The sequence below is a fragment of the Cololabis saira genome, chromosome 18 (genome assembly GCF_033807715.1).
Source record: "Cololabis saira isolate AMF1-May2022 chromosome 18, fColSai1.1, whole genome shotgun sequence".
In the NCBI taxonomy this organism is placed as follows: domain Eukaryota; kingdom Metazoa; phylum Chordata; class Actinopteri; order Beloniformes; family Belonidae; genus Cololabis; species Cololabis saira.
The window spans coordinates 18,831,183-18,854,843 of NC_084604.1; the positions used below are offsets into that span (position 1 = coordinate 18,831,183).

Sequence of the window (23,661 nt, forward strand, 5' to 3'; positions counted from 1 at the left end):
AATAAATAAAAACAGTACAAATTGTCAAACATCATTGTCAGTCATTTGGCTATTGACATTCATTTAGATTTGAAAGAAGTGCAGCAAGACACAAGGTTTCCAGTGCTGTGCTCAATTTCAAAGGTAGAACCTATAAATCACAATTAAAGCTCCTCTAGAACTCATCCCCTTTAGAAACCAACAGAAAATACAACAATAAGTAGCCGAATTGGAAGAACTGAGCCAATAAAAAAAGTTTTCATGAAGAATATGACATTTTTCAAATTACAGAAAAGGTTGGTTTAATTTCCTCCACCGGCAGCCAAGTGCATTTCGATAAGTGCCAACTGGATGTGCCTCAAATTCCATCAAATGAGTATTATGAAATTACAAAAATTCCCATGAGCGAGGCAATGATGATGAAAACTTTTTGTGTGATGGTGCATTGCAGACAACAAATTCCCACACTTACTGTGCAGAGGTGTAAGATTTCTCAGGAACAGCGTTCTGACCAAAAATCACATGACATCTTGTTTTTTGCTGACATATAATTACACTTTTTTTCCCCTTTAACCATATTAACACTTGGACTGACTGCAAAGCGCATTTTACAACACAAATAGCAACATAAACACTGCTAGGAAATGACCCCAGGGCTGGAGTTTTTGTTCCATCTCAGCTTGAACAGAACTTCAAATAGACAACCCACCATGTTCAGTTACCGAGTCCAGAGCTGTTACACACCAATCTGCTACAACAATGATAGTACCCGCGGGAACACAGCGACTCATTGAATGCACTTCTGAACCATGACTGTTGGAAAGCCTGCACATACCAGAAGTAATTTAGGTCAAATGGTACATTTCCATATAGCACAAGGGTATTATAGAAACTGCAATAGAACAAATGTAAAATCACATTGCTCCTCTACTCTACTCTACCTCTGCGTCTCTACTCCAGACACGTGAACTCTGGTTGGACCCAAATACAGATGAGATGATGGTTATTATGTTATGGTTATCTTCATTATGGTGAACCAACTTTAACTGATTGGTGGAAACAACACACAGCAACTATTTTGTAACTGGTCCAGATGTATAAAACTATACACTGATAAGTTGATCAAACACAACATTGGAACCCATTCTCACAAAAAATTATCATATGAACATCAGTAAAAATTGAACCTATAAGTGCTAGCATGTAAAAACTAAAAGTACAATACAAAGGAGTATTACTGCAAAAGTTTGGATCTATTATACAACTGCCAAGTGAATTGTTGCTTAACATGTTGGTAATTTAAGACTGAGTTATGGTTCTGCGTCAAAACGACGCCGTGCCTACGCCGTAGGGTACGCGCCGACGCGTACCACACGCCGTCACTGATGCGTACCTCCCAAAAATTGTAACTACGCGTCGAGGTGACGCAGACCAAACGCAGACACTGTGATTGGTTCGCTTGGAAGCAACGCATTTCCAGTTTCCGGTTTGAAGCAGTCGTGAACTTTCAGCGCTCTTTTCTTTGTGTATGTGTGATTTTATGTTTTGGTTTTTTGCACAATAGTTATCCTTATCTCTTTCATTCACTGTGACCGGAAAAGTCGGATAAACCATTCAGGAAAAGATCGCGACCTCATCGCAACCTCGTGGTCGCTGGGGGTACTGCACCGCGGCGAAATGGAGTGACGGAGAAGTCCGAAGGGTTCACGACGGCGTCACAGCGACGGCGTGTGCACGGCGTCGATTTGACGCAGAACCATAACTCAGCCTTTAGCTGTGGTTGGTCCACACAGATCACTTCCTGATCCAAAGACTGTAAAAAAACTGGTAAAATCTTCGGTCATCATTTCAGGACCATCCCCTGGACTTCCACTTGGAATGGTCCTGAAATGATCTGAAACAAGAGTGCCCGTTTAGATGAGATGGATCAGCCACACGTCTCCTTGTATTATGTATCAAGCCAGGTAAAATAAAATAAACTTCACTAAACCTGAGGAAAGCTAGTGATGGTGCAAATTGAATTTCTGGAACCAGAAAAAATGTACAAGGGATACATCTGTCTGACAAACTGAGGACAGTAAAGCCCCGTTTCCACTGAGCGGTCCGGTATGGTCCCTTTTTGGGCCGCTGTTTTTTGTACAATCCATTGATATGGTGGACAGAAAACATCACTACCTACAACAAAAATAAACGCGAAAACAGCGTAAGCATTTGTAAACCTTCTTCGCTGCCTTCTCTTCTCTTCTTCTCTTCTCTTCTCTCAAACAATGTGGCATGGATTGTACATAAGAATTACCAAGAACCAAGCATAGCAAAATCGAGCTGCTGGAATACCTCCATTGTTTCTGTTGGTAGTGTCTCTATGGCAGCTTCGCTTTTGTTGTCGTCGCACTACACTGTGCATTTGGTCTACACCCCGCATGGGCCGTGGCGGTCTGACTTGCAGTGGAAATGCTCACCTGAATTGACTGGACCAGTCTAAACCGTACCGGACCGCTCAGTGGAAACAGGGCTTATTAGTCCAGTAGAATTAGATAGTAGCCAAGCCACTCACCTGTCACTAAGAGGAGCTGTAATATCAACCATGCATAACTTAGTCTAAACAGGTAAGTTGAACTCGTGGACAAAATTGTTGGGTACCCTCTAAAAAGAAAGAAAAATGCACATTGGTGACTGAAATAAACTCATGAAAGTAATACATTAATTTACTGAAAATTTAATATTATAATCAGACATTGCTTTTGAATGGTGGTTCAACAAAGTGATAAATAAAACATAAAAAAACCTAATAAAACTGACCTTGAGAAATAATTGGGGTACCCCTGGCAAAGTGAAATAATTTTAACAACAGAAAAGCCATCACTCTGCTATTTGGTATCATGGTGTTGACCACACTTAATATGGACCAGAGAAAACAAAGGAGAGAGTTGACTGAAGAGAACAGAAAGAAAATTATAACAAGAGGAAAACTGATGACAAATGAGGAGACAGATAACATGAATGGTAACCAAAGAGATTCAAGATTAACTCCAAGGTCAAGATACACCAGTGACCGATTGCACCATCTTTCACTGTTTGAGCCTAAGTGGACGACAGAGGAAAACTCTTTTTTTTGAGAACAAATCAAAAGGAAGAGATGGGGCATTTTGTCAAAATATATATTGCCAAGCCAAAGGGCTTTTGGGAGAATGTACTTTGGACAGATGAGACAAAACTGGAGCTGTTTGGCAAGTCAGATCAGCTCTATGTTCACTCAAGGCACTCAAACACAATAAGACTGAAGCTACTGTAAAACATGGAGGAAGCTCGGTTATGTTCTGGAGATACTTTCCAACATCTGGTACAGGATGTCTTGAAACTGTGCAGGTCAGGTACAATGACATCTTAAGACTACAAAATGTGCTGCCCAGTGTCAGAATGCGTGGCTTCATTTGAAAGTCATGGGTCCTTCAAAAAACACACCAGAATGACTGAGAACTAAACATTGGATTATTCTGAATTAGCATACTATGAGTCCTGAACTAAATGTTACTGAATATCTGTGGGAAGAGCTGAAAGCATGCAGTCTGGAGAAGAAACCCTTCAAACCCGAGACACCTAGAGGAGTTTGATTATGAGTGGGTCAAAATACCCGTCAGGTGCAGAAGTCTCATGGAGATTTACAGAAATTACTTTGCAACAAAATATTAAGTTGCGTCAGTTTCTTTAAATGATTCTGTTGAACCACAATTAGAGAGTAATGTACAATTTTCATTATTCAATTTTCAGTAAATAATTATTATTTTTTGTATTACTTTTGTCAGTTTCAAGTAATTTCAGTGAACTTTGTGGGCTTATTCTTTCTTTAATGGAAGGGGTACCAACAAAGGATCTATACAAATGTGTAGCTCATACACGGCTGCTGTGAATAAGGAAATCAGCGAAGGAGACCACAAGAGTTCTTTGTACCCGGTTGTAAACACGTTCATTTCTCATGTAAAGGTAGGCATTGATCTATGCCGTATGATCTAGTTTTGGCTGCAGCCTCAAAAGACTATTAGAGGAACTGCAGTTTCTGAAAGTTACTTCATGTGTCAGTGATGGATTCAGTGCTGGAGGCTGCTGCGGGGATTAATGACAACATGCCGCCAATGTAATAGTCCAATTAACAAACTACCTAACAATTTCTTGGAGCCAGAGGTAAAGTCAAATACCATTTTATTTAACCAACAGCCAAGAGATGCCACAGTTTCGGAATGTTTCACAATTTGTTCAACAATTTCTTAGAGGTTCAAATGTTAATACATCCCAACCAGACAAAATAGGCATAATTTTAATGATTATGCAGTATAATGGGCAGTCTTAGTGCTACAGTTTAACCTAAATAAGTTTATTGGAATAACACGGCAAAACAATTTTGAATTGTTAAATGCACAATAAAATTTCCCAGTGTGAAACAGCAGCTCATTAATGAATAACAACATAAAGAAGAAACAGTGGGGTACTGAAACTCTTTGAATTCTCCTAGCATGCTGGGAGAATTCAAAGAGTGGCTTTCAACTTGAGAAAAACATAGCTGGTTGGAATAAAACCCACTAAAAATGAACTGTATTAAAACCCACTAAAAAAGAACTGTATTAATTAAATGGAAAATTAAATGGTAGAAAATCAGTCATTGCAGGGATGTAAATTACTCTGAATGTATTAAAACTTTATTGAAACAAAAACACAAAGCAAAAAATAAGAGTTCAAATGCATCAAGGCAGGCCACAAGTCAGAATTCTCAGCATGCTTGTTGACATGACCAGAATAAATGGATGATTTGAGGCAACCTCAGCAATCTACCATGTACCATAGAGTATTTATCATTACAATTATTTGATTTTAATTTAGCACAACAAACTAATCCGGTGGGAAATGTAGAGAGGAAATTGGATGGCAATTCAATTCATCAAACTGTTCTCACTGCAGCAGAGGAAGATGTAGAAGCACAGGTAACATTGGCTTGTTGGCATGTGGCTGAATAAAAGAACAACCACCAAAAAACAACCGAAAACACAACACATTTATTTTCCTTACCCGCATCTTTGCAAAGGGCCTGTCATAGCTGCCGACGTAGAGCAATCCAACAGTCTGTGGTAGCAGCCTGCAAAGACAAAAAGATCCTGTTTAACAACAGCAGCACTGTGAGCGCAGGATTTTAACACCAGAGTACGAGAGTGCCAACTAGGGCTGAAACGATTCCTCGAATAATTCGAGTAATTCGATTACAAAAAATGATGGAGGAATTTTCTCTGCCTCGAGGAATCGTTTAATTTTGCCAGCTCAAAGCAGGGTATTTCGCCCGGACTACGTTTAATGCGGCACAACGTGCTGAGGCCACGCACGTAAAGGAAGAAGAAAGAGGCGGCGGATATGTTTGGTTTTAACTACAAGAAAAGGCAGAAAATGTCGAAAGTGTGGGAGCATTTCAAGCTGGACACCAAGGCGAACACTGTTGCATGTCTTCACTGTAAGACAGCGCTTGATACAACAGTACATCATCCTCAATGCTGCAGCATCTCCACCCAACACCCTGTTTACTCCGAGAGCGGAGGACCGTCATCCGAGACAAGGTACAATTAAGTTAACGTAGCGCTAATTAATGAGATTAATGTTACGGTACCTTGCTAACATAACGTCAGCCCTGTGGAGGGCTAGGTTTCTATTAATTATGAATACTGTCGATGCGTGGCTAACGCATTTAATCTGTAAAAACACAGAGCTGGAGAGTGATGAGGGTGAAAAATAAAAACGTAATAAAACTAATTGGGTAGTTTTCAGTTTTAGCTCTGTAGTCATTGATGGATAAAACATCAAGTAGCGCTGGTGCCTAATGTGCTCCAATACAGCAGGTCTCATCATTTTATTTTGAACACTGAAAACACTGAACACTGAAAACAATTGAAACACGTGGGAAAAACACCTAACCTTTTAAGTGATGTGTGTTATCAGGTGTAATGGCATTTTTAGGTTAGAAATAAGAATATTTCTTGGTAAGATCCTTAGTTTTTTGAGTGAAGGCAGTGAATTTGGTCAATTGGTGTACTGTAAGTTCAGGGTTTTTAAATGCACAGCCATGAACCTACTGTATTATATAATTTAGTCTTAGTAATCTCAATTAACATCTAACATCTTATGTATATTTATAATTGCTCTTTAACTAAACAAAAATATGTTTTATCCGATTACTCGATTAATCGATGGAATTTTCAGTAGAATACTCGATTACTAAAATATTCGATAGCTGCAGCCCTAGTGCCAACAACAGCGTAAAGCAATCCCTACTCCACTTCCATTTGCCGGCTAGTAACAGAACAACAGAGACGTGTGATTACACCTCTCTGAGCCCTTCTGTCTCCTCACACAGCTTGACGTGTCTCAACCTAGAGAGGAAACTCTAGGCATGTTTGTAGACTTTATCAACAAACTATGGGTGCACTGAAACAAAATGAGTTACTGTTAACTAAAATATATCATATGAGTATGAGGTCTACATTCTTTAGTTTAAGGACCTTTGAGAGTGAATGAAAAGCTGTTTCATGGACAGCTGTGGCGTATTCCTTTATTAAAAGGAAGGTTTGGAGATTATTCTAAATCTGGCAAAGGAGAAATGCGTGGATATCCATGGGCAACAAGAGACGCAGATAACTACAGGAACTCATCCAGGGTAAAAGAAAAAACCTTTATACAAAATCCAGCCAAGTGAGGAAAACTCTACAATCAAATTATTTTAAAGCCAGAGTACTTCTGGAACACTATTTTTTGGACAGATAAAGCCAAGTTCAATCTGCTCAAGAATGACAGAGTATAGATAAAGCCTGTAATGGCTTATGAGCCAAAACAAAGCATCCTCTATTAAACTCTCAGAGGCTGGGTGATGGCATGGGCACACATCACTTCCACTGGCATCAGGCAACTAGTGTTTATTGATGATGTGTCAGAGAACAGAAGCGTTTGGATGGTTTCAGAATTGTACACAGTACAGATTGAAAATAACGCAGTGTTTAAGAAGTGTAATATATGCTTGGATGCCTGAGTTAATCACCTGACGCTGAGCTGCACTACACCTGCTGGAAGTGAAACTACACCCACAAACAAAACTAACAAATGAACATAGTTGGAGTAAAGAGATGTCTTTAGTTGTTTTGCATCCCAGACTCTTCCAAATGTCAAGAATATCACTCGTTCATAACTGCTTATATTAAAAGACCTTTAATTTCTAAACCCCATCTGGCAATGTCATTTTCCTCAGTGAAATATTGAAGTTATTTTGTCCATTGAGTCATATAACTCCCTTGCATGTGTTTAAAAAAAAAAATGTATCATAGTCCAAATGTTTCAAGACGGAAGTGTGTTTCATAGATCACCAACAGATTGTTCACTTACCCCTCAGTGAAAAAAGGCACTTTGTCTACTGCTAAGTATACCCTGCCTAAAAATACAAATCGCTGGCACTGATTTCATATTAGTTCACCATTTTAGGCATGGAAATAAGGGGGACTGCAGAGCTAAACCGACTAAACACATGTGGCTATGCAGTCTGCAGTATATTCAGGGATCTCAATTGGTGCTGAAATTGGACACCATCTTCCCAGCCACTCACACCCCCTCCTGTGTAATGACAGCTAGCAGGAGGAGGAAGGAAGCAGCACTAGACATTAAGGGAGCCAAATAGCCATGCTTTTGATGTATACTGTCCAGTGCCAAGTCCAGTCCGTTGCAATCACTGGTACCAATGCGTCAGACTTTCAGGGACCTGCAGGACTTAAAAAAAAAAAAAAAAAAAAAGGAAATAAACAACCCAGAGGGTGGCAGCTTCTGTAAAACATCCGTAAGTTAACTCCCAGCGGAAATGGAACAGAGGAGGAAACGGACAAGTGTATAAATCTGTGAACTGCATGGGAACAAACGCTTTTATCAATCAAGCATTAAGCTGACGTTCCTCTCAGAATTTAAACCTTGAGGGGGGTCATTTGTGACTGTGAGTCTTACTTTCATCAAAAAACCTGCAACATCAATTTTCCTTTGAGTTACATTGAGATAAATAATCGTAAAACAAGAAAGCACAGAAGAAACAAGATATATTAATGTAAACAAGATGGTGTATTAGGATAAAAAATACAGGACAGGAATTTTTGTTAAAGCAATTCCAAGTGCAGTTAAATGTCAACAGAGACCGTGAAGAGTTTAAATCAGACCTTTATCCCCTGCATTTCACGTGGTTAGGGAATCTGTACAAGCGAAAATAATTACAACCTGATCGTTAAAATTACTTGGAACTGGAGCAAAATGCCACAGTGTATTATCCACCTGCCTTACCGTGACTATGGTACAGAGTAATCATTACATGCATGTCATGTTTTAGAGCATTGACAGATAATTGAATCAATAATCAATAGTTTTATTTGTGAGGAGTTTCCATGTGAGCTGTAGTTGGGGTGAAACTATTGTAGGACTGATTACACTTCTGGGCCAGTGACATGTAGTGAGAGAGGAAAGCCACCTTAAAACTTCAGATTTTCCAACGTATTCTCTCTTTATTAGACTTATCCATTATAAACCAATGGTGCAAACAGAAACAACTGATACTTTTTTTTTCTAAAGCACTTGAGAAAAAAGGATTAAGGGCACACTGACACAAGACAATCCATATAGTGCCCAAGCACAATTGATTCCTAAATCTGGTTCATTTGACTGGTGTGAGTGCTCTGTTCCATACTCGAGCACGTTCGTGGTCTCAGGGCACACTCACACTCTCAGGGTTGTACTGTGGCGTATTCAGGCATGACTGAAACTCTGTCCTGATTGCCCATCGACCTGCACTCACATTACTTCAATCTCAATCATGCTTGAGCGCAATTACTGCTTGTCCAGACGTCACGTTGCTACTTTCTGGGTTATGCTGCTGTGTTTTTAGATGACTGTCAAGCATGTATTGCATGCATGCTAGGGCTGTCAGTTTAGCGCATTAATTAGATTAATTAATTACACTGCTAATTAACGCATTATGAAAATTAATGCAATTAATTTATGAAAGGCAAAATGCGTGAGCATTTTAAATTTGGCCCATTGAGGGACCCGTAGGCCACTTGGCAGTGGCAGGTCACTTCCCACCTGCTGCTAGTCAAACAAACAAAGCAGGTGACAGACGTGGACGCGAGGCGAGCAAATCTTTACTAGGGCCTGTGAATGGCAAGTTTATGTATAAAAAGAAAGAAGACGGGACTGTCAACAAGAACGCAGTGATTTGTACATTTTGTAAAAAAGAATTTTCCTATCACCGGAGCTGCTCCAGCCTGAATTATCATTTAAACATTAAACATGTTCGGACAAGTTCCACTGTAAACGTTACAGGTACTAGTGCTAGCGTGAGCTCACTTCGCCAATAAAAACGTAGATTTCAAATCTTCTCTTCTTAGTGTATTCAATTGATTAGTCATGCACTGCAATTTTGTAATGTCCTAGAATTCGAATTCTTTATTTGGGGACCTTTAGCAGATATGAGATTAAAATGCGATTAATTAGATTAATTATAAATCCTGTAATTAATTAGATAAATTTTTTTAATCGCCTGACAGCACTAATACATGCCCTCCTCCACATACATGTGCAACTGTTCCATGCATACGCACACCTCTGCCAGCAATGACAGAGATTAGAGAGCAGGAACTGTCCAGTGCTCAAGCACAGCACCGTGCTCTAACAGTAGCGAAGCGAATCAGACAGCAGAGGTCGGTTTTAGCACAGACACAGCATGGATTGTCTAGTTGAGTGCATCCTCTGGTACTGGTGGAAGGTACTTGGGCATGGTACAATTGCCAGAAGTTAAACACAGGCCAGAGCTTCCTGAGCTGCATGCTGTCCTCTTTTCTTCCTCTACCTGGCCCCCCCCTTAAGAGCCAGCTCCTACTCAAGGTTTCTCCCGTTCTAAAGGAAAGTTTTTCCTTCTCACTGTTTGGCTTCAAGGTTTTTCTCCTGTTAGGGAGTTTGTTTTACTTGCCACTCTTTCTTTAAATATTTGCTCAGGGGTGATGCTCTGGGTGTCTGGAAAGAACGCCGAGGCCACGTGTTAAACTTGGTGCTCTCCTCTGGTGTCACCTTAACCTCTGAAGATTTTACATGTGCTTGTCTGTGACTTATTTTAAAGTGTCTCTTCATCAGTCCCTCTCTTCTGCGTGCACCAAGAGATATTATTGTATTTTAAATGCTGACACTGTAGTTACATTTTGTAATAGCTTTAATTGTACATCCCTCCCTAAACCACTATGGACCATTGCTTGGATCAGAGGCACTATTGCAATTGTATGATGACCAGTGTCTCTCCATTCTAGACCAACAAAGATCAGAAATCAGAAAACAAAAATCCAATAATGCATCTTGGATCAACCAACGCATTCGAGCCCTTCTGAACGTCAATGGAAGGCCTGCATCCTGAAGCTCACAATTCCAGAATCAAATGCAAATTGATCAGAAAGCAGTTAAGGGCCCAATATCAGCCTACTTTTCTCAGTAACAATTATAATCCTAGAATACTGTTTAATGTAAGTAATAGTGTTATAAATGGTTCCCCATCATCCTCTCAAGAATCTGATCCTGAATCCTGAACAATTCCTGATTCATTTTAAAAACAAAGTCAAGACTATCAGAACTCAAATGCAGTCTGATTCTTGCAGAAAATATACAAATACAAATATATATAAATATATAAATATATATATACAAATATATACAACTCCAGCAAAAAGTATTTTTATTTATAGACAGCATTTCATTCCCAGTTTTTCCACAGTTCTTCATTTTTGTGTGACAGAGTCATTGCTCTCAAAGTTTATAATCTTTCAAATCAAATCTTTTCTGCTTCAGAAAATGGAAAACAGCATCTAAATCACATAACTGGAACAGCAGAAAACTGAAGTCTAACTCAGAGTCTTCATAATGGTATGAATCCTTTCACTGGAGATGTTTAGTTCATGATCCATTTCCATGTAAGGTGTGTACTTCTTAGGGATTATTTTCAACAAATATGGATCACGATGCTGTAATGACACTTGAGTCTCCAACTAGTAAGAGGAGGTCTGGACATCAGCCAATGGAGAAGCAAGCCGAGCCAGTCAGGACCAGTCTCCCCACCTCATTCCTTGAAGTCTAACGAATGATAGTGTAACCCTTATTCAGTTATCCTCAGAGGGAATACTGGATCAAATTATTTATAATTCATGTAATCTATACAATACTTAGACACCATGGTTGAAAAGGGCGCTGGCCATGTCTCTGCTATTGCTTCATCCTTCCATTTTTATTCTTTTCCACTTATGCGCTCTCACTGCCATACAATAATCATCCTCTGGCCCTCTGCTTGCTTTGGGAAAGCATAATAAAACTTGCAAGGCTGTATGCCTCAGTGGTACGCAAACATGCGCCCAAGAATCGATTGTGTGGGCTGATGAAAAAACAGTTGTTACCTCCAAACACTTCTGTCCATCGCTCTCTTCACTCCAGAGGGCAAGTAAGCTGAGGTTTGAAACCTACTTTAAGACTCAGTGTGTTATGGTGAGCAAAATAAATAATCAATAAATACATTTTTTTTTTTTAAATAATCTTTTGAGGAAATATCAGAACGTTCTCAGATGGCAACAATAAACGTCTATGTTCTCCCACACACGAGGGAGGAGACAAGAAGCTGACAGGCTGGCCTTCTGGCGGTCTTTGGAGTAAAATGAGCGACTGTGCCCTGCTGTGATCCTCTCAGTCTGCTGTTGCTGTATGTTGGTAGGCTCATGGCTACAAAGCTGGAACAGTCACTGAGGTCGACTGGTGCACAGAGGGAAAGGCAGCAAGAGCCGAAAGTTGACAGCAACTTAGGTTGCAGTAACAGACTTGGCTGGAGGGGGGAAGACAGAGGAAAAGGATGTGCATTACGCTGACAGAAGAGAAACAAGACTTATTTGTACAGCCACGCTTGAGGCTCTATGGGACTTTAGTGAGAAAAACAAGAGCTTTGATGTACTTAAAGTGCAGATGTCAGCAGGCCAACGAGCCTAAAGTTACGATGGATCCATGCCGATTTCTAGCAGGTGTGAAATTATGTGTGTCATTAGTTTTGTTAAATTCTGAGCCATTTACTACTGGATGAAATGCCCTGCTGCACAGAGTTGAAGATGGGAACTTTGTAATTTCCATTATAACTACAAACCCATTCACAGTGTGTAATTATCCACAAAGGGTTGATTGACTTTCCTGAAACAGAATGGCTCTCTGGGGTTTTATTTACCAGGGACAAAACAAGCAGTTGTGGATCTAAATCATTTATGTTGCAGAGAATAATAAACAACAAAAGACAAATAAGAATTATCTAATATATCAACACATAAATGCACAGAGCTAACTATGAAAACAGAAATGAGATTCCACACTGTTGCTATATTGCAGAAAAAATAATTTAATCCCAAAGGAAGTAGAAAAATACTGAAGGAAACAAGGCTTTAATGTCAAAGAAATTCAAGGTGGTTTGATCCAAAGCAAGCTGTGGACAGTGATGCAGAGAGAATGGTGTGTATATGTGCACAAGTGTGTGTGTGTGTGTGTGTGTGTGTGTGTGTGTGTGTGTGTGTGTGTGTGTTTGTGTTTGTCTCAAAGTGCACACCCCGGTGTGTAACAAAATGATAGGTGCTGTTGGATTCATCAGGCAGAGCGTTTCCCTGGCAACAGTGACTTACCCTTCTCCTCCAACTTTGGTGATCTTGAGGCGGAAGTCTACAGAGTTGAGGTTGGGGGGCTTCCACTTTAGGATGTCATCACACCTCCCTGCTTTGTACCTCTGCAGGGGGAAGAAAAACAATAATGACAATCTGTTGTAATAAAACTACATTTTTTTCTTTTATTTTTAAACAAGGTTGACTGCTGTTCCATAATCAGCTCTTCATTTCCCTCGAGCCAAAACATGCATGCACAGCTCAATTCTTTGTCAACAGTCAGTTAATAAACTCACATCTTCACACAAATAATGAATCTTCGGTGGACTTGAATCGATCTTTGGTTAAAAATTAGTTCCTGACACAATAAAAGAGCTAATTACATATTATCTAAATACTTGAAATTTGAGGTAGAAGAGTCTAACTGAGTGGAAAATATTTTGAGGGGGAGCATAAAAATAGATGTAGCAAATATAATTGTAATTACATACTGTACAATGACTCAAAGTGAATACATTGTTCCATTTTTACTACGATGCTTCACTCCGCTCCACCGTAGTGCGTGACACAGACCAAACAACATGCTTCCCTCTATTGCTCACATTATTCATGCGTGCCTGACATTTTGAAACACATAAATCGAGCACATTGAAACATGAGAAATGTATAAAAGACATCACGGGTGGGGGCGGGAACAGATGACCAGATTCTGTCACTGTCAGGTTGCCAGGTAACTATTCCAAAGTGTGGGGAAAACAGACAGGATTCCTCCAGAGATCCCGGACTGTTGTGGTGCTCAACTAAATATGGATGTCTTGGTTCCACCCACATGTGTCCCAATGGCAGGACTTTAGAAATGTAAAATCATCCCAGCCAGAAAAACACCACCACTCCTAACAAAATCCAAAAACATATTTCTTACTCATAGGTAAACAACGCCTGGACGAGAGCCGGACTTTGGTGCGATTTGGGGCTTTTCTGAATAGAAATAAAGCCTTTGATATATTTTCTCGATATTTTTTAAGCCCAGCTGTCCCATGAATCCCATTTATTTTCTTACATTCATTCCAAGCATTTTACATTTTGTGTTAAAAATCAGAACCACTGCAGGTCGGTAGGAAGGATTTTTGTGTGAATGAAAGAATAAGGTTTTACAAAAGGTTTTCTGATCCTGTCTAAGAGCAAAAATTCATTTTTTATTACACTTTCCTGATCCTTCTATGGGATGTTGAACACCGAACCTACATGAAAGACCAGCGACAACTAAGGCCCCTACTGTGTTTTTTCATGGTACCCGCGTCTGGACATAAAAATATAACACTTTGTGCCTGGTAGCTCAACTGGTTGAGCAGACACCCCCCTGCACGGACGCCGAGGGTCCTTATCACGGCTGGTCCAGACTCCAGTCCAACGGTACACTGCTGTAATACAGAAGGGAGCAGTACTCTACAAGGAATACATTTAAAATATATACAAAGCAATGTTTGATGAAGTTAAAGCAGACCAATAAAGAAATGTTTTTATACAATTCCAACTCAGACTATTGATCCTGTTGAATATGTTACACTATAAGATTCTTTATCACTTCAAGGACTGTTTGATTTATTTTAGGCAGTTTTGTCTAACTCTTGCAGCCTCTTTCCCTACTATTGATAAATGCCACCCAAATGTTAGACTTTTGCCCCAGTTGCCTCTTGGAATAATTACAATCATTTCTTCATGCTATGTCACACATCAACAATGTTCAGACACAGGAAATCCAGTCACAAGAGGCCAGCTCTTGGTGAGTGTGTTATGTGCATTTAAATGTGTACCCAAATGTATCCTGAGTGACTGGATCTGACCTGCAAATAAAAATGCATGTTATTGTTTTCCTGGAGACACCAAACAACATTTGTTTATTTTCTTGGAGACTTTTTTTGTGCTATTGTACACATACATTTCAGAACAGTATGACCAGGAAGTTTAAGTTTCCACTTCAAGTTTTGAAATTAAATATGAATCTCTCGCCGTCAGCTGGAGACCCATGAACCCTTTTTCTACAGAGATTTTAACCTGGACCAAAAAACAACTCTTAACTAGAAATTCATGAAATAACCAGAGTTAGATTCTCAGAGGAGGAAATTATGTCCAGTCTCAAAACCTGCTGAGCTACGTGATATGAAACCAAATATACTTTGCAGTTACAGTTAAATTGTAGGTTATGTTACTATGGGAACCAAGAAGGACGAATATGTTCATTTTGCCCTAATTCAATACAAAGCCCAGCCTAAACTGCTGCCATCATGACATAACAGCAGTTACATACATAAACATAGAAACTTAATATCTAATAGAAGTAAAACTTGGTTGGTTTGAGTTGCATTGCATGTTCAGCATTACTACTTAAAAATTTAAGGTACTTCACACTTTTTCATTACTAAAAACGTACTAAAACCTGCTTTTGTAATGATTAAAGCACCAGACGATCTGTGATTTTGAATCTAAGAAGCTTTGTGCTCCATTTTATGCAAATGTGCAAGGAGCCTGAGAAAGAAAGGTGGCCTTAACAAATTCATCTGATCGTCACTTGTACTCTTGTTAGGGCCCGAGCACCTTCAGTGCGAAGGCCCTATTGTATTTGCAGGAATTTTTCTTCTTATTATTATTTTTCTTCTGACAAAGTGATGGCCTTTTTGCCCCCCTTAACATGCCCAAAAAGTCACCAAATTTTGCACCCAAGTCAGGCCTGGCGAAAAATTTGATATTTAATGGTTTGCATTAATGGGCGTGGCAAAATGGCTCAACAGCGCCCCCTTGAAAACTTTGTGCCTCAAGCCCCACGATACGGTTTGACGTACATGCACGAAAATCGGTACACACCTGTATCATGGCGCAACTTAAAGAAAAGTCTCTGGGCGTCATGTCGAGAAACCGAACAGGAAGTCGGCCATTTTGAATTAATAGTGTCATTTTGGCGAAATTTATGCCTTCCTTCGGCAGTTAATTCAGCCCGAACCGTAACGTTCCCCCAAGTGTGTTATACATCAAAATGTGCGTCTCCATCCTCCGACCCCACGCATTACTTTTCTCTTTCAAAAGCGTTACCGTGGCGACGCTAGACGCCAAAAAGCGTGCCCACCCTTCATCTGATTGGTCCAGACCGAAATAACTTTGCGCCTCAAGCCCCATAATACGCTTTGACATACATGAACGAAAATCGGTACACACCTGTATCATGTCGCAACTAAAAGAAAAGTCTCTTGGCGCCATGGCCGAAACCGAACAGGAAGTCGGCCATTTTGAACATTCTGCATTAATCGCGTAATTTTGGAGCAATATATACCATTCCTTCGAGAATTAATTCAGCCCGAACCGTATCGTGAACCCAGATGTGTTATACATCAAAATGTGCGTCTCCACCCTGCGACTTCACGCATTACTTTTCTCTTTCAAAAGTGTTACCGTGGCGATGCTAGACGCCAACAAGCGCACCCCCCCTTCATCTGATTGGTCCATATTTGATAGTTCCCCAAAAGGCACCAAATTTTGCACCCAAGCCAGGCCTGGCAAAAAATTTGGTATTTAATGGTTTGCATTAATGGGCGTGGCAAAATGGCTCAACAGCGCCCCCTTGAAAACTTTGTGCCTCAAGCCCCACAATACGGTTAGACGTACATGCACGAAAATCGGTACACACCTGTATCATGGCGCAACTTAAACAAAAGTCTCTTGGGGTCATGCCCGAAACCGAACAGGATGTTGGCCATTTTGAATTAATCGTGTCATTTTGGCGAAATTTATGCCATTCCTTCGGCAGTTAATTCAGCCCGAACCGTAACGTGTCCCCAAGTGTGTTATACATCAAAATGTGCGTCTCCATCCTGCGACTACGCGCATTACTTTTCTCTTTCAAAAGTGTTACCGTGGCGACGCTAGACACCAAAAGGCGCGCCCCCCCTTCATCTGATTGGTCAATATTTGATAGTTCTCCAAAAGTCACCAAATTTTGCATGCAAGCCAGGCCTGGCGATAAATTTGATATTTCATGGCTTGCATTAATGGGCGTGGCCTAATGGCTCAACAGCACCCCCTAGAATACTTTTCTCTGCCATAACTTTTGAATGGTTTGACATAAAGAGTCGTGGGTGGTGTCATCAGATTCTGTATGGAGTCCTTGACCTTCATTGGCCTGAATTAGCCCCGCCCCTTCTTCTGATTGGTTGTCCCTTTTTTCTGCTATAACTTTTGAATGGTTTGACATAGGAAGTCGTGGGTGGTGTCATGGGACTCTGTAATGAGTCCTTAAGCTTCGTTGGCCTGAATTAGCCCCGCCCCTTCTTCTGATTCGTTGTCCCGATTTTCTGCTATAACTTTTCAATGGTTTGACATAGGAAGTCGTGGGTGGTGTCATTTCTGATATGCTTATGGGGGGCGGTGGCCGTGAGTGCGAGGGCCCGTTCATCGCTGCTTGCAGCTTTAATTTGTATTTGCAACCTTAATTTTATAGCAACTTCAGCTAGCTCTCTCAAAGATTAACTTTCTTCATGATACAAACTGAAAAACTAGTGGTTACAAAACATATTACACTGAAACACTATTCAAACACTGCACAGATGTGCAAACTATGACATATAACCTAAGATTGTGCAGACAACTTTGCAGTGTAGAATGAAACCATAGCTCTTAAAAGCTCTTTCAAATTTGTCAGTTGCAGAGCTCGTACATGCATCAGCAATGAATCAGCAGTATGTTGTTGGACACGAGTCGATTTGGTCCTAATGTGTGAACAACTCAAAGACTCGTCAAAGACACTGATCGTCAGACGTATAAAGCTAAATATCTTTAGCTGTTGGGGGATTTCCTATTTGAGCTACAACTATTGAGAGACTGAGGAAGGCAACCTGAAAAGAGGAGTCAAGAGCCCTTTTACATTGGCTGATACCCCACATTTAACACGTGGACCACACATGTCACCTGTCCTTTTTACATTGACTAACGCGGGGTGGCATGTCGAGCTGGCCCTGTGTTTGAACAACTGGCCACAAAAATGATAAACTGGGGCTTTGCAAGAAGCAAAACCCGGCCAAAAAACGCTCATCCCGATGTTCATCCATCCTCGTTTTGAAAATCACACCTGGTGACGGCGTCTTTCATCCTGCTGATGTAGGGATAATACGTCGTTCAACACACCCACGGCGGATAACGCCTCCCGACTTGCCTTCCCTCCCCTCCCCTCCCACTCGCTTTCAAGCAATAACACACCTTACGTTTATGTTAAACACGCATTCATCATCCAGTGATAATAGCGGGAGAAAGTGTAAAAACCACTAGGAAACATGGAGGAGATGCACACAATGGCCACAGCAGCGACTTTCTGGTAACTAAAATGTTTTATTCACCTTTAGCACTGACAAATAATCTTTGCTTCCCTTGAGTGCTAATCCATTTGTAAAGCTGAATTGGATCACAAAAGATTAACTAATATTGACCTACCATTATACAAATCTATTTTTGGAACCAACATAGCTTTAGGTCAGTCAGGAGTATTTGTTTTTGTTAACACAATTGATGTCACATTAACATCCAGAGCTCATTAACTCGCCTGACTAATCCCTCTCACTGACTGACCTGATACCAATTAAACATGTCGAATTAGGAGAGAAACAAAAAGGGGGCTCGGATGTTCACATCAACATCGAATGTAAACATTTGCGAGTCAAGTGGAGCACCCGGTCACATTTAAATTGTTGAGAATTTTTCTTCAGTTTTTCTTCAGTTTAATAAATATTGGAGGTTAAATGGCCCACAAATAAAAGTGAACTGCATCCAGTAGAGCGTGGAACAACTCATTAGGTTAATTAGGAGCAGGTCAATAACATGATTAGGTATTAAAAGTTCAAATTACATTGCCTCTGCCTGCAGTCACGACTTGGCTCTAAATAAAAACCCTTTCTGTATTATGAAATAAAACATACAACAGAGGAGGCCCCAAACTGCTGAGCAGCTGGAAAATATCTAACAAGAATGGAAAGAGTGGATTTTGCCGTTCTTATACCCTTGAAGGCTTTTGAAAAAAGGTGAACAAAGGGAAACCGAATTCTGATCCAGCCTTTTTTAAATCTTACCAATGCCATCAACATTAAAACAATCACGCACTCTCTCGAAAGAAGCTTTAATCAGCTTTAATAATTTTCTAGTATTTCACATCAAAAATATTATTACTATGCTACGCAAATCTTTCCATTCCGTTTCTTGCCAATATTAATCAAGCTTGTTTCCAACTCTGCAAGCCAAAATGTATACACCACCATTTGAAACCACAGTGATATTTTCTCTGCATTAACTCAGATGAGCAGAACCATAGCAACAGCCCCATTAAAGTCCAATCAGACTGCAGGCACAGACAACAAACCTTCAAATTCATTTTTTTAAATGAAAATGTACTGCTTGATGCACTTCATAAGTATGATTAGTTTAGTTAATAAATGACTGCACTTAAAAAACACAAGCTATAATAGTGAAGTGAAAAAACAGACCTTCGGAACCAACCTTGCCGTCAGGAACGCATCTGTTATCTAGCAAATGCATTTCCATTTAGCGATGTGCATCTGCATATAAATAATATGTGGTTTCAATTTAGAATTTCAGAGGCTGCAGGTGTGAGACGGCAGAGACCTGCACTGTGTAAAACGTCTGTTTCTATGACGATTTGCTGTTTTTTGCTTTAAAAAGGGACAGATTACAGTAAATACCAAAACTAGCAGCTTTAATTTTGTGGTTTTGTGACAAATTAATTACTTGTATGGTATTGAATATCACATTACCCCTACAAGACTCATTCTCACCCAAGAATCATTTAAAATTTCCTGAAATAAAATACAACAATGCAATTTCCTTCTGCCAGCAACCTCTTTTAATCTCTTTTAAGAACGTCACTGGTAAATAAGGCAGGACATGTCTTTAGTTATAGTTTTGTAATTGGCTGTAGATAAGTTTGTTGTCCGGATTTATTTCAGGAGACTTTTACACTCAAACAGAACAGGAATCTGTTTGATAAACAAACTATTTCCATATTGTTGAGATAACAGAACTGCTTTCATTTGTCTTGTCAAAAGCATCTTCTGGCCTTTATTCAATTACTTGTAAGCTCGCACTTGCAAGCTTTGAGAAAACAGTAATGGTTTCTGTGAAATTTATAAATAAATAAAAAATCCTGAGCTCTCTACTCTTATCTCTGGTTTAAAAAAAAAATCCAAACAAAATTCTTAAATGTGGTGGATTTCAAAAATCACAGCACGAAATGGCTCAGGAAACACATTTACTGTTGAAGCTTAGTGAAGCCGATTCTCCCGTTTAACATTCCTGAACCCAGATTCAAATTAAAACTGGTCAACAATCCTTCCACCTAAAACTTTGTGACTGTAACCAAACTATTTAAAAAGACTACCGTTGTAGTTACTCAATCATGAATGGAAAATCACAGCCTCTCAGGAAGACTGTAGCAAACTGCCCTAAAAACAAGAAGTGGGCTCATCAAGGCAGTCGTCGTTGAACCACAGAGCTCAACAGGTACTTTGCAGTTTACATTGCTGCACATTTTAAAAGTGCAGTGTAGAGATCATCTCCAGTTTTCTATACTTTATTTTCCACACTTGATGGTGTCAACATTTTAACATGAATCTTACATTTCTGTTTAGCTCACTTAAATTTGAGCCAATATCATGAGGAAAGAAAAAGGAAAGAACACGGTGGAGCTGCACTGATGTAAATGTGAAGCAACAAGTATTAACAAGTAAAAATTGACAAACAATGTGAAATCTGATGAAGCTGCTTTCTCTTTAAGTCCAGAAATACAGATATAAAGGAATTGGTGAAATCTATGTTCTCACTGGGAGAAAACCAGCCCGCTACTTTCAATACCCACAAAGCTTTTGGAGTAAACAAGAACACAAAACATACAGGATTATTAAGATTTACAGCCACGGCTCTTTTTTCTTTTCTTTTTTTTATACAGTCCATTCTCCCTGTCAAAAATAAAAGGTAGAGGTCTAATTCTTTTACACATGCTCTTATGGAATCAGTATTGATTGCAGCAGTATTTTCTCTGAGCTTCAAATGCAACATTTGCAACCGTCACTAAACTAAATCCCATTACGTTTTCAAAGAAAAGCACACTGAATGTAATGCGTTTGTTTAGCATAGCTACAGTCATGCCGGTAACAACTGATTTGAGGCACCCAGAAGGCATAATTATCAGGTGACCAAACCACGTCGAATGGCTCCACTTATGTCTCAACTCCACTTGTTCCTGTTCCTTAACATGATAGAACAGTTGGTTCGTTCGTTTCTATGGGGACCTCCGGATGACAGTTGTGAAACTACTACTCCTGGTCTTTTTTAGAGGGCAATAAAAAGTGTGCTGAGGAGCATCAAGCCTAATCTGACTGATATTCATCGATTGACTGGATGATGATTCGCTTTTTGCTGATATCACAAAGTCTGCACCAATACGGTTTTGATTCAGTTTAATTCAAGGGCTACCGAATTATACAAGACAGTGACATTTAACAGCCTTGTTGGCAGTTAAATGAAAAACTGTTATTTTAATAAAAAGAGACAGGCCACTCGATAACATGTTTTGATAAGGATTACATGTATTGATGTCTAAGGAATATCTTCATTTTGCATCAATGCGATTGGAACGTTCATCATTAAATTGATTTATTGGTGTGGTTTAAAGGTTCATCACACCCCTACAAAATTTCCCTAACCCACCCACCCACCCAGAACTCATTTCAACAGCTTGCGTCTGTGACATTAGTCTTTTTTCACTCGATAAAGCTGATTAGTTGTGCTAAAATTGCACTCGCTATGGCGAGATCAGCACCAAAGTACGGTTTTCGATACATACTATCAAAATTGACCGTAATCATACACTAATGATGATGAAGCTGGCAATATCAATTTGACCTACACGTGTGTTTAAATTCTCATTCTAAAGTGTGAACTAAAGCTACCAAATATAATGCAAAGAAATGTGTGAAAAAGGTAGTGAATGTCAGACTAAACCTACAAAACCCTTAAAAAACAACAATGTATAAGTCTAGAGCATACTTTGGCAAAGCAGCTATGTATGCTGCTCTGGCCTTGTTGAATAAAACTGTTTAATGTTACAAATATGGGTCTACAGGTTGTTTTTTTTACACATTACACAGAAGTCATTTCAAAGAAGAAATATACTTTAAAATGATCTCACAGACTGTTTGAGTTAATATCTGCAACATTTGCAGAAATCAGATACCAACTATTATCCATCACACAAAGGGGGAACAGACTAAACATCATGAGTTGTCACCAAGTTTCTTCTGAAAGATTAATATCCCTTTACTCCAGCCAAGTAAAATGGTATGCTCTGTAGCCAATTGTTAAAATGCGTATCAGTTGCTGAGAGTCAAGCTACAGTATTAGCCCACTTTTTAACATGGTGTGACGGCTGCACCATGCTTGGAATACACTGTTGTACTTCACATTGGGGCCATGTCTGGTTGTTTCTCTACTGCACAAGTGTCCAGGATCCCTTTATTTAAAAAACAAAACAAAAAACATAACGCTGGAGTAGGTGTGAAATTAAAACTCTTAAATAGTGGCAGAAACTCACATGATGGTGTCAGTTCATGTGAAAAGTGAACAAGGCGGTTACTGCAGATGTGAAGTCAGTACATTAAACACTAAGTGCAGACACAATAAAAGTGAGCCGCAAGTGTGTGCGAGGTAATAAATAGGTTTAAGTGAATAAACAGTGTGCTGTGCTAAAATGTATTAGTTAGAAAAGGTTGAACCCTGTATTGTATGTTACACTCAAGCATGTTAGAACCTTTGAGCACAATCAATGAATGTATAGATTATAAAGTAGGATTATTTTATAGATTGTAAAAAAACTATTGCATTATCTACACTATAATGAGACCTTTGAGTGCCTGATCAATATATACAATAAACACAAGATAGAATCAAAAAGGATCTCTAGTCGCAAGAAGCTTTATAAATGTCCAATTCCTTTGTTGAAAAGTAAGGTTGCTGAAGGGTTTACGTCAAGTCCTTTGATTACATTTATTTTTCCCCCCACTTTCATTTCAATAATAGCTAGTGCTGCGAGGCAGACATAATGTGTTAGGGATTACAGACAAAAGGCTGGACAAGTCCAATAAATCTGCTCCCCAGGGAGAACCTCTCTCTGCTACAGCTGAGATGCACTGGCCACTTTCCTTGAGAAAGCCATCAGCGATGTGTTTGTGCCTGCTTGATGGGTTTAGATGTCACGGTGCAAAAATGGTGCAGCAAAATAAAAGAATATGCCTTAAGAATCAGGGGTGAGGAAAACTGGGACATTGCAAATCTGAAAAGCAAATCTTAAAAGCTACCTGCTTGCAAACCTTCATACAGATTTTATGCTAATTCATCAGCTGTATAAAATACGGAGAGAATTACGCGATTAACTAAATGTTCAACTGATCTCCAACAAACTGATACAAAAGTGAACATTTACATTGAAAAGAATAATAAATAAAAGAATCTCATTCACATGCCTTTATATATGAATCACTTTGTTATTTCTATAGTTTTTATAAACAAGAGAATAAATAAGGAGAAAAAACCCCAAACTTCTTTGTCATCTTTGCACATAGATTATCTGAAGAGCTTTCAATTCTGCCATCTGTAGCACTGGTTGTCTTATCAATTCCAAATCTATTCAATGCTCCTTAAATAAAGAAAACACATCCCTAGGACACAAGGTGTTGGGTAAGATAACACGACCAGCGACTGCAGCTGCCGCTGCAGCAACATTTGTACTGATATTAATAGACATTCACATCAACGAGGCTGCGCTCCGATTAACCCTGAGACCACTTAAATCCATCCACACAAAGAAGGATTAAAACAAGACTGGCTATTGTGGAGACCTGAACACTAACATCAATAAGTTATT

The 23,661-nt window shown here is 39.5% G+C and overlaps 1 protein-coding gene across 1 annotated transcript in view; it reads right to left on the bottom strand.

The window, feature by feature from the left end:
- rngtt (RNA guanylyltransferase and 5'-phosphatase) overlaps positions 1-23,661 on the bottom strand; it is a 135,663-nt gene that overhangs the window by 15,300 nt on the left and 96,702 nt on the right. The window contains exons 13-14 of the mRNA XM_061746417.1: positions 12,717-12,817; positions 5,038-5,104 (exon numbers count right to left, since the gene is read on the bottom strand). Of these exons, the coding sequence (XP_061602401.1) occupies positions 5,038-5,104; positions 12,717-12,817 (168 nt within the window). The remainder of the gene's footprint in view (positions 1-5,037; positions 5,105-12,716; positions 12,818-23,661) is intronic.